General features: G+C 38.9%; 1 protein-coding gene across 1 annotated transcript; it reads left to right on the top strand.

Annotated features, from left to right (window-relative positions):
- LOC109834135 (SNAP25 homologous protein SNAP33-like) lies at window positions 8,423–11,222 on the top strand. Its single transcript, XM_020402056.1, has 4 exons — window positions 8,423–9,671; window positions 9,749–9,885; window positions 9,982–10,079; window positions 10,871–11,222. Exons 1-4 carry the CDS (start codon window positions 9,557–9,559, stop codon window positions 10,968–10,970), a joined length of 450 nt encoding a protein of 149 aa, XP_020257645.1. The 5' UTR covers window positions 8,423–9,556; the 3' UTR covers window positions 10,971–11,222.

Here is a 12,173-nt window from a genome sequence, read left to right on the forward strand (position 1 = left end):
CATTCTGGGTTCAGTGTTTTCTTATCTCCCTCATTATCGTATGAATCCGCAGGAGAAGAATATTTTACAGGACACCATTGAGGAACTTAGTAAGAAATGCCACATCCGAGAGAGTATGAGTCCATGTGCAGTTTCGGCCGTGTTGACACCAAAGAAAGATGGGAGTTGAAGGATGTGTGGACAGTAGAGCCATTAACAAGATTACAATTCGCTATAGGTTCCCAATTCCTCGGCTAGACGGCATGTTGGATCAGTTGGGAGGCGCGAGCATATTTTTGAAGGTCGACTTTAGGAGTGGCTATCATCAGATCCGAATCCGACCCGGCGACGAGTGGAAAACTGCATTCAAAAGTAGTGAAGGCCTCTACGAATAGTTGGTGATGCCTTTTGGGTTGTCGAACGCTCCAAGCACATTTATGCGTTTGATGAACCAAATTCTAAAGCCTTTCTTAGGAAGATTTGTAGTCGTCTACTTTGATGACATTCTCATCTATAGCCGAGATGAACATCTGGTCGGATCTACACGGTATGATGGGGGTTATTTCACGAAGGAAATAACAGCCGAGGGGATTATTTCACCAAGGAAATAAGCCCTAAGTAATCGAAATCGACCAAGCGAAATCAATACTCTTCTCGGGATCAAAAACCAAGTTTTGATCCGGAGGATGACCGTGTAGATCTCAGATCTGATCTCTCTCAAACTCCTACCTTATTTGGCATGGATGATCGCCAAGAACAAGATCTGATAAGCCCGAGTCTACAAAGCTCCAAAGCTCCAAAGCTCCAACATTTTTTAGACTTGAGCCTTTAATCCAGCAGAGTTTCCCCTCAAAAGTCCCCCCTCTCAAAAATGAGCCCAGTGGTCCATTTATAGGCTCTTCAAACCAGATCTGGGCTCAGATCTGGGTGGCTCGGCCAGGTGGCTCGCAGCCATACGAGCCAGTTCGTACTACCTATGGTGTTTTAGCTCTAACTCTCTCGTCCGATCTCAGAATGAAGTGATTCAAGATGCGTTAGAAAGCTGATGAAAAGACCTACAACTTTTGTGTTTAGAGTTTCTTCAGAATCAAATCACAACATGGCTGAAACATTACTTTTTGTGCGAGTCAGTTTGTACTATCTCGGGTGTTTTGGCTCTAACTCTCTCGTTTGATCTCGGAATGAGGTGATTTAAGATGTGTTGGAAAGCTGACGAAAAGACCTACAACTTTTATGTTTTGAGTTTCTTCAGAATCAAATCACAACATGGCTGAAACATTACTTTTTGTGCGAGCCACCATTTGGTGACTCGCATGGGTGCGAGTCACCGAGCCAGTTCGTACTACCTCGGGTGTTTTGGCTCTAACTCTCTCGTCCGATCTCGGAATGAGGTGATTCAAGATGCGTTGAAAAGCTGACAAAAAGACATATAACTTCCAATAGCCGAGACATACATGATATGTGCGAGTCACACATGGTGTTTCGCCCCTTTTGGGTGAAACACAACTCCTAGCTGCGTTGTCTTTTGCCATTTCATGTGTTACGTTGACTCGTACGCTTCACCAACTTGCATCATAAATTTTGTTAAGTTGGAGGTGAATGGTGAACGTGTTGGCCACTTGGTGGTGGCCGGTGAGCACGCGGGCCATCTAGCGCTGGCCGTTTTGTTTCATGCATTGGTCGGCGTCAGATAATTCGGATAACGACATTTGTCATCTTCTATCCGTCTCGAGCTGTGTGTGGATACCTATAGGTATTTTTCGACGCCTACAGATACCCCCTCCAAAGTTTTTCAGACTCATTCTTTTATAGAGGAGTCTGGAATGCTTTGGATGTGATAGTCCCAACCTTCAGTCGGTGTGAAAGGACTTATAAACTGCTTCAATTCTTAACTTCTTCAGCCTTTAGTCTATTCGGTATTTTGTCGAATAAATAAAGTTCTTCCGGTGTTGCGTTTATCGTCTGACCGTTGTCGAAATCTTGGATTGAAGTTGATGTGTAAGTTTCTGAATTTAGCTCTTATCGTTGAGTTGACTTTGAACTGATCATCTTCGTCGGGAATTCTGATTGTAATTGAACTCCTTGGAATCATTTTTTGCCTTATTTCGATGAAATTGTTGATGCGTTGACCGACATCGACCTTTACTGTAACGCGTTGTCCGGCGTTGATTTTAGTTGTAACGAGTTGACCGGCGATTGACACAGTTTATACTCATACGTTTGCTGGAGTCTCCACAGTTTAAGCTCTTAAGACGTTGGAACGTGGCGGTCCTAAATATTAGGCTGCAGGACCAACTATTAAAGCTGCTTCATCTGCACGTGTGGATCTTATCCCGAATTTGTTGGATGTCTAAGTCACGAGACCAACTAATGGGGCTGGTGCGTTAGTGACTTTCGGGATTTTTGGCAAATCCTCAGCCCTCAACGGGTTTGATGCGCCTTTACCGACTACCGTTTGAGTCGGGCTAGCATGCGGATTGTTTAAGTCCGTTCCGCATGTGACGTTATGCTAAAAGAGTTAACCCTTTTAGTGCTACGATATTGAATACGTAGACTTCATCTTTCTCCTGTGAAGACTAAACAGCAACGTGTATCAGACGTTGACTTAGGATTTTTGGTAAATCCTCAGCCCTCAACGGATACAGCAACGTGTATCAGACGTTGACTTAGGATTTTTGGTAAATCCTCAGCCCTCAACGGATTTGACATGTTTTTACCGATTACCGTTTGAATCGGGTTTACATGCGGATTGTTTTAAGTCCGTTCCGCATGTGACGTTATGCTAAAGGAATGAACTCCCTTAGACTTGATGCTACGACTTCGAATACGTAGACTTCGCCATTGTTATGGGAACAGGCAACCCGGCAACATGTGTTAGACGCTGACTTATCTCTACTTAGGCTTCGGGATAAAATACCCTAGAATCGAACTCTGGTGTCTTCTTCCACGGAGAAAGACTAAACCGGCGACGCGTGTTAGGCGTCGGTATATCCTTTCTTAGGATTCGGGATGAAATTCCCCATGCGTGTAAGGCATGGATTTTGGTGTTATTAATAACTAGTTCGCGGTCCGTGCAAAGCACGATATTTTTTGCTACAGTAATCCCGCTTTTTTTAATACGGCATGATTTGACTTTTTGGAAGTGCTACAGTATCCCGCTCTGCTACAGTACTTTTTAAATGTTACAGTACACCCGTGTCCTACAGTAATATTTTTAATTAATTATCAGCTGCAGCAACAATGCTACAGTAAATGCTACTGTAGCATTTACTGTAGCATGAACAGTGAATCTCTGATCCTCCTATTTGTATAAAGGAATAGATAACCTGCCAAAATATTGAATATGTGGGCGGGTGTTCTTTTTAACGGTTAAGAACTACGACAGCGCGGGTTAGGCACAAACTTATCCCTGCTTAGGTTTCAGGATAAGATACCCCAGAATCGAACTCTGATGTCTTTTTCTACGGAGAAAGACTAAACCGGCAGCACGTGTTAGGCGCAGGCTTATCCTTGCTTAGGATTCGGGATAAACTTCCTAGGATGAATCCTAGATTGATAAATTCTTGGAAAAGGTTGGTGTGGGAAAGGAAGAATTTTATATTCTATTTCCCGGTCTTCTATTAGGGTGAAGGCGAACCCGAATACAAGGAAGGAAGAATTTTATATTCTATTCCTTGATTCTGGAAAGGAATAATTTTATATTCTATTTCCAGCGCAAAAGAAACTAGAAGTGGGATCTCCACTCCGAGAATCGGACAGATTCGGATATCCTAATTGTCGGAAGGTTGGATTACCGAATTAAAGGTAAATTTCTCGTTTATCGAGAGTGAATTGTGGTTTTGGCCCTAACTGTAGGAAGGTTTGACCAAGCGGGAGTTTGAGGTGATCCTAACTATAGGAAGGTTTGATCACCCGATTTGAAAGTGGACCTCTCGTTCATTGGAGGAATCGAGAGGGGATTTTGGTTTTGGTCCTAACTGTAGGAAGGTTTGACCGAATGAGAGGTTTAAGACGATCCTAACTTTAGGAAGGTTTGATCGCTCAATTTATGGGCCTCTCGTTCATTGAAGGAATCGAGAGAGGATTTTGGTTGTGGCCCTAACTTTATAGGTTTGACCTGAAAGCAAAGGGAGTGGAATACAAGTAGCAGTAGAAATACTGGTTTGTACTGGCCACTCGATGAAGGGTTTTGACGTTAAGTAATCAGGACTTAACACGTCAAGCTTTGGAAATTGTCATGAATTGGCGGACAGAAAATTTAGTGGACCCACCGTCAATTGACTTGATCAGTGGGGGATTTTTTGTGAGGAAAGATTAATCTGTCAAAAGGATCGAATCTCGTCTCAACAAGATAACTCATGAGAATCAGTGAATTTGATAACAATAATGGAAAACATTCCGATATTTAGAGTTTAAATGTGGATGTTTTACTTATCACTTTTATAGTGATTGGGTTATCCCTAAGAATATCACCCGTGGGGTTATCCCTAAGAATATCACCCGTGGTATTCTTTCGGAAACTTCCCGATACATGAATAATCCACCCCCAGCTTCCCTTGTGGAACTGGGTCCGACATTGTACTCAGTTACATGACCGGGTTATCCTTAAGAATATTACATATAAAAATTCTTCAGGAACTTCCCGTTAAAGAAATAAAACAGTTTAGACTCATATACATGTTGGAGTATCAGGGAGCAGTTTAACCTCTTATACTGGTCGGAGGATTGAGAAGCAGTTTATACTCTTATACTCTTCGGAGTGTGGCGTTCTCATTTGGCTTATCTCAGCGTTATGACGCCGGCTTCAATCAAGGTTTGGATGCTATTCTTGAGAGCGAAGCAATCCTTGGTGGGATGAAGGACCCTCCTGTGGTACGCACAGTACTTCGGATCCGTAGTATTGTTAGCTTCCTCCTGATTTGTGATAGGTGGTAGCTTGATCTTGTTATTTTCAAGGAGGGATTCGAAGATGGCTGGAACGTCTTCGTCCTTGAAGGAATACTCTTTTTGGAGTCTCGGGTCCGAAGTCTTTTGCTGCCTTCGGGATTGCTGTTGTGACATTTGATTAGCACCACCAGTAGCTGCAGGTGCTTTGTCTTTCCCACGGGAGGTGAAGTTTGAGTCCGGAAGATTCGCCGTTGGTTAGCTCCTCTCGGCTTTCTTCCTTCGGAGGAATCACTCGGCTTGCTCTCCTCGGACCTTCAAATCCTTCCATGTTTTGGATGGAGCTGTCCCCATTGCTTCCAACACGTCCAATGCGAGGTTGTTGTGGCAAGTCTGGAGAATGAACTCCTCAGTGATCGGGTCCCGACAGTTCATCGCCTTGTTCCGGAACTTTTTGACGAAGGTATCAACCAATTCCCCGCCTTTTTGTTTCTCGTCAAGCAACGACCCGATGGATATCTCGGTGTCGTCATCGAAGAAGTTAGTGAGGAACTTAGTCTCCATGTCGTCCCAGCTATTCACACTTCCTGGCGTGAGGCGGCGATACCAATCGAAGGCGGCTCCACGAAGAGTGCCAACGAAGGACCGTACCATCAGAGGCTCATTACCAGAGATAACCCCACCGTCATAAAGTCTACACCAATTATGGAAATCAAACAATTACTGAACCCATATTACCCCAACCAAACCCTCATCTATAATTTTTATTACATTATTTGTCCAAATCGAACCTTCTATAAAATAAATAAGGATTTTACCTATAAACGCTCTAAATCTATCTTACTTACAAATTCACCCCCAAACTAGTTTTTATTTTTGCTATTTTACCATTGCGTTCTTTGACAATGAATAAGCTACCTCTCAATACCATCAAATTTCAAACAAAGAAATGATAAAACAACAAAAACACCCTTCTCACCTTAAGAAAAAGAAAGGTTGTTTGCGGGTAATCCCAAATTTGTCGTGTTAGCAAGTTTATCCTCTGAGTTAGCATACTTGCTAATTTATCCAATGAATTTAGCCTTGTTAATGGAGTATCAAAGTCTAGCTATGCAGAATATATGTATAGATAAATTAGCAAATATGTAGATTTGAGTAAAAAAAAATTATGCAAATAAAATAGATTTGGGGTAGGGAAAATTTGCAAAATAGACCGTTTTTATAAAGTAATTAGCGAAATAGACCGTTTTTAAAAGTAATTAGCAAAATAGACCGTTTTTTGGCAAAAGAGGTCGATTTTGAAAAAGGGTTCAGAAAACATACGGGACTACTAGTCCCGTATGTTTTGTTAACAAACAGAAAATATACGGGACTAGTAGTCACTAGTCCCGTATATTTTCTGAGTGAGATTAAACATACGGGACTAGTAGTCCCGTATGTTTTCTGAACCCTTTTTCAAAATCGACCTTTTTTGCCAAAAAACGGTCTATTTTGCTAATTACTTTTAAAAACGGTCTATTTCGCTAATTATTTTATAAAAACGGTCTATTTTGCAAATTTTCCCTTTGGGGGTATCAAAGCGGAAATACCAAAAGATAAACACTCCAAGCAAGGACCCACCATTAAGAAACCGACGGAAGAAAAGAGTAATTATTCATAGAATTTACTCCCCAACGGTCTAATTTTTCTCCTCTGTCGTCTCTTTGATGCCTTCAACCTCGTGCCCTCCGCGTGCAGAGAGAAGGTCATCAGGTCTTCTCTTTGAAATCTTCAAGGTACCACCACTTATTTATTAATCTCTTTTGATTGTCTATTATTCACACCAACTGAGTGCTACCCATCAAGGTAATTTTCGTTCCTTAATCGAAATTTTAATTCCAAATTGGATCTTGATGGGTTTTGTGTACTTTGGGCAATTTCGGGAAGTTCTATTGTGATCAGTTTCCAACTGTTTTTTTTTATTTTTGGTTCTTGAAGCGACCCATATTGTAGCCTTTGGTCCTTATTCGATTTCGCAGTTCAAATTTGGATTTTGATGGGGTTTTGTCGACAGGGGTCTGTTCTCGATTAACTTTGCGCTGTAGAAAAGGGGAAGATCAATTTGTTGGTTTTTGCTTGGAGCAATACCTTTCTTGAAATTGTAGGTGCCCTGTAAAGATGTGGGGCTTTTGTAGCTTGTTTATTAATATTTCTTTGGTGGGATTCCTCTTGGTTCTTGAAAGTTATGTAAGATGATTTCGCTGCTTAATTTCGAGGCTTTTTGGTGCCTTATTCTTAGTTGCTTGTTAGTTTCTGGTAGCATTTGATTATGAGTCTTTAGGTAAAGGAATGGGAATATAAGGCTCATATCTTTGCTTGTTTTGTTCCTACTTTCGTATAGTTAAGTTATTTATTTATTTATTTATTGAAATCATTTTCTTCACTATTCATACTATCTAGTTTCTTATATTCAAAATCTAGGACGCCTGAGATTTTTCAGGGTCTCTCATCGCGTCATCTAGTTTTGTATTTTGTGATATTTATATATATTTTTTGGTAACAATCCTCGAATCGAGGCTTGCTGTTGTATCTTTGATTTTGTATTCTCCGGTTATGTCATCCGCATTGGTACTTGTATACCCGTCTAAAATTTGAAGACAATATATATATCTTTCGGTGATTTCACGATCTGTTAACCTGATTACTCTAAAGCCTGGTTCCTTAACAATTTCGAGTTTATATTATGATTTCTGCTTCTTTTACTAGAAACAATTTCGTTTCAGTCTTCACAAAATTCTATCAACTTAGTTTGTTTACTTGGTACAGTTATGATTTTTGTTATGGTTCATGCCATTCTTTCTTCTGCTGGTCTCAATTTTATGGCCTATAATCATATAAAGGGCCATTCTCATTTGCCAATTTGTTTTATTTTGCATAAGTTTTATGTACTCATAGTGGAATTTAACCTTAAATACAAACAAGTTTTTATTTAACAATATCTGGTTAATTATTAGGTACTGTTGCTACACTACATTTCAGAATTCTGCAGCAGTTTTAGCATCTCGATCAATATACCAAGCCTCTTCCTGCAACTGACATGTCCAAAATGACTACAACAAGAACTCCTCAATCTAAAGTTTATAAGCAGCAATCTGGCCCCTCTGGGTTTAACCCATTTGACTCAGATTCAGAATCCGAGCATAATTCTAAACCTGCAAGGGCTTCTTCTGCCCCTGCTCCAATCAATGCAAATCACAGAATCTCTAGGAAGATCAGAATGATTTCCCGGCATTTCTGGTTTGGAGAATCAGTTTGGTGCAAGAATTGGAAGGTAGTGCTGTGTACCAAAGCTGAGGAGACACTCATAGAGGTAAATGAACTGTTTGAAAAGATTGCCTGAAGACGATGAGAGAGCGATGCTTTCTAGGACTCTATGCTTAACCTGACACAGCAGGGAGAGCAGAATACAAAGGACACATCTCAACGGCTGCTAACATTGAATGACGCTGAGTAGGTAAGAACCCCCCCCCCCCCACGTGCACGCGCAACTATTTGATAATGTAATCATAGTTTAAGGCATGGAATTACGTCTTTAGTACCTTTCTACCTGCATTTTAAGAAACTTGGATGTCAGGTGACCAGGTCTCAGGAGTTTTTGACATGGAAAGCTGCAAAAGGGTACTAATGAGGGCACAATTATACTGATAAATGAGTTCACATGTGTACATGATTGCATCTAAGAATAATTAGCTTCATTGTTGCATCAACATTTTGTAGGAAAAATTATAGATTTTAGATAAACTAATACAGAACTGTTTCAAATGGTGATATCACTCTATTACGAAAGCTTGATATGTCTACTTCTGGCTACAATATATAAACAGTTACCATTATTATTGTGCTTGTTAGCCTTTAGAGGCTGTAGTTTTCACGACCACAATCTACAATGACAGGGTTCTATTGGAAAACTGAACATATGCACTTCTTCGCCAAGAAAGCTTGTTCAATCCTTCTGTTTTTCCTTTTGCACTCCATAATTATCGAAATAAGTAATCTCAATCTTCTTTTCTTCTTATAAACTGACTAACAAAGTTTAAGTGACATAATTACGGAATTCTGATTGTAAAACTTGGAGATGGGAATTAGGCGCTGCTTTCTTTATTAGTGGTTAGCTTTTCGTAATCACGTGAGGATATTACCCATTCGAGCAATTCTATAACATAAGTCATTAAGATTGCTATTTTATAGTTATGGAATTGAACCATGACCTCTAAGACTTGATTCATTTTTTATTGAAATATTGAGAGTTGAATGAGATTCTGTAACAGACGGATACAAGATATCTGTCAGCTACTAACTATTATTACTTTGACTTCTGGCTTCAGCTTTAATAGCTTATTGGATCCCTTTTGTCATTCTTATTTAGGATAATCTATTTTTAATTGCAAGTTTTTTCTTCTCTGTCTTGAAAAGTTTTGTCCAGAGCTATCTATGGTCTTTTCTCTTTTCAGAGCTCTCACTGAGATTAAACATATCAGTATAAATTATCAATCTTTTTTGTTTGTGTTACAGACATAATTCCATGTCCATTGCTTTACTTGAAACACGCTATGTTTTTGATACATGATATTTAGGTTTAGCCGGATCAAACACAGAACTATTCTAGACTGAATCGATATAAATCTTATAAAAGCACTATATATAATTTTTCTTGATGTATGCATGTGTAATTCAGGGGGAGAAGCTTTTGGGAAGCCTTGGCGGTCTCTTTTCAAAGACATGGAAACCCAAGAAAACTCGAACTATAAAAGGGCCTATTTTAACCAGCGGTAAATTGCCCAAAACAATCTGACAAACCAACATAAACTTATCAAGTGATTTTTCTCTGATTTGGGCTTTTACACAGATGACTCTTACTTAAAGAGGAGAAGCCACGCAGAGCAGAGACAAAGATTAGGTTTATCTTCAAGTCCTACAAACTCAATATCAAATCCTCAGCAGTATCCTTCTGAACCTGCATCTGCTGCACTAGAGAAAGTTCAGGTTGTTCTTTTATAAAAACTTTATGCTAGTATGAAGTATGATTTTTGATCCATTCTATCAAATATTTATTGCACACATCGCTTTTTAACAATATAGGTAGAAAAGGCAAAGCAAGACAATGCGTTATCTGATCTGAGCAATCTATTGGGTGAACTGAAAAATATGGCTGTAGATATGGGTTCCGAGATTGAGAGGTCAGTTTCCCTTTTACCATCAATGCTGATTTGTTTACTGTGTCGTTACTTTTTGATGGCAAACTTCACAAAACCCCCTGAACTTTATAATCATAGAAAGACACATGAACTTATCCCACTTAAGTATTCCATGAACGCACGTGCATGTGACAACTTTTGGGGAATTTTACCCCTATCTACTAACTGTAACTTACATACTGCGTTCTTTTGATATATAATTTTGAAAGTTAAATGGGTTTTGTGAAATTTACACTTTTTTGTTGTTATTTTGATTATTTGAAAGGTTCTTTGTGTCTACAAGAATGCCTGACATTATAGAAGTCTAAGCAGAAATTATACATTTGTTGACAAGAACATAGAGCAGTATCTGAAATGGTAGCATGCGACTATGTACAATATAAATATAAATGGCATGAGCTTCAGCAAAGACCAGACTATTTAGTTTCAGAAGTATGTATACAGCATATAATGGCAAGAGTTTTGAGGGTAAATACATTCAGGTAGAGAAGAAGAAATTATGATCGAATACACTAATTTATCAGATATTATCTACTGAATTTACGTAAAAAAAAAGAAACACAAGAAGTAGTAGTATGTGCAATATATATAAATGGCATGAACTTCAAAGAAAAGTGGAGTTCAAACCTGCCCAGTTTATTTCCTCTTGATTGCCCTCAAATATCCAGTGTGATGAAGTTATATTATTACTTTAAGAAGAATGTTGCATGTCTATGCTGCTCGTCTTTTTAATACCCCTTATCATCATATCATTTATTTTCATGTCATTTCAGGCAGAACAAGGCTCTGGATCATTTGGATGATGATGTTGGAGAGTTAAATTTTAGAATGAGAGGAGCAAACATCAGGGGACTTCGTCTTCTTGGAAAATAGACCGCCCAACATTGTTAAGATTTTTTCTTCTTTTTATTCTTAAATGGGTTCATATGTTTCAAATTTCATATCACTTAGCTATATTGAATAATCTCACCTGGTGTTTTGAAATTTGAAATATAATGTATTGAAGTGGGGAAGTCTGTTGTATTCTTAGACGACATACTTCAAGGTGTTAATGTCACATATTTGAATAAGTTCCATGAAATATATGAGGGAAGTCTGGAGCTTTCCTATGTTTTTGATATTCAACCAGCAAAGCTATGACCAAGTTTGATGAGAAACTGTTGGATTGTTAGATTCATGAATTACTGCAAATCAAACAGCTGCAAGAATATCTATGCAACCTGTGCTGCCAAAAAGAAGGGTAACTGTTACATATCTACCCAGTGGCTAAAATATACAAGAGTCCTTTATAACATGCAATGAAAACAGCTCCACATGAATTAAAATTCTATTTAAAAGAGGATTTAGAGGATCTAGTTGTAATAGGAATAGGTTTGGAGGACCTGAAAATAAAATTCCTTTATAAAAGAATTCTATTTATGAGAAACCTGTATTTTTTTGTGCTACGGTAAACTGTGAACAGTAAACCGAGAGAGAAAAAATGCGGAGAGAAAAAATGTGGAGAGAGAAAACGTGAGATTCTGGATAGTTCGGTTGTCCGATTGTAGTGATTCAAAAGTTGTTGTTTTTAGAACGACGACGTTGTTAGTACGGTGTTGGTTTCTCCGCGGGTGTTGGAGATTTTTGGTGAGACGGCTTTTAGGGTTTTGGTGCCCTATAGATAATATTGTATCTTTCTATTGTGATTTAATTCTCAAGTTCATGTAAAACTTAGAGTGATTGTACTCTTGATTCATAGTAAAATATTTCTTTCTGGATTGCTTCATGAACGTAGGCACGATTTGTCAAACCACGTTAAATCTTGATGTTTATTTGCTTGTGGTATTTTTATTGGTGTCTTTTATTCGTTTAGTGTTTAATTCTACAGATCAATCTCCATAAAATCCTTATCAAGTGCTATCAGAGTCCTGGTTCGAGTCATGTTTTGGGATGGAAAAGATGAAGAGTTTGGCACAATGATGAAATTGGATGGTTCCAATTGGCAAGTATGGAAGTCCAAGATGAAACATATTCTGTATTGTAAAGATTTACATGACCCTATTGAGGGAGATGAAGCCAAGCGAGAAAAGATGGCTG

The sequence above is a fragment of the Asparagus officinalis genome, chromosome 3 (genome assembly GCF_001876935.1).
Source record: "Asparagus officinalis chromosome 3, Aspof.V1, whole genome shotgun sequence".
Taxonomy (NCBI): Eukaryota; Viridiplantae; Streptophyta; class Magnoliopsida; order Asparagales; family Asparagaceae; genus Asparagus; species Asparagus officinalis.

Bases quoted from the DNA above. Each gene is read 5' to 3' on its own strand.
- LOC109834135 (XM_020402056.1), top strand. From the start codon at position 9,557: ATGTATGCATGTGTAATTCAGGGGGAGAAGCTTTTGGGAAGCCTTGGC. The intron at 9,886-9,981 runs GTTGTTCTTTTA...TTAACAATATAG, and splicing joins CTGCACTAGAGAAAGTTCAG to GTAGAAAAGGCAAAGCAAGA. The intron at 10,080-10,870 runs GTCAGTTTCCCT...ATGTCATTTCAG, and splicing joins ATGGGTTCCGAGATTGAGAG to GCAGAACAAGGCTCTGGATC.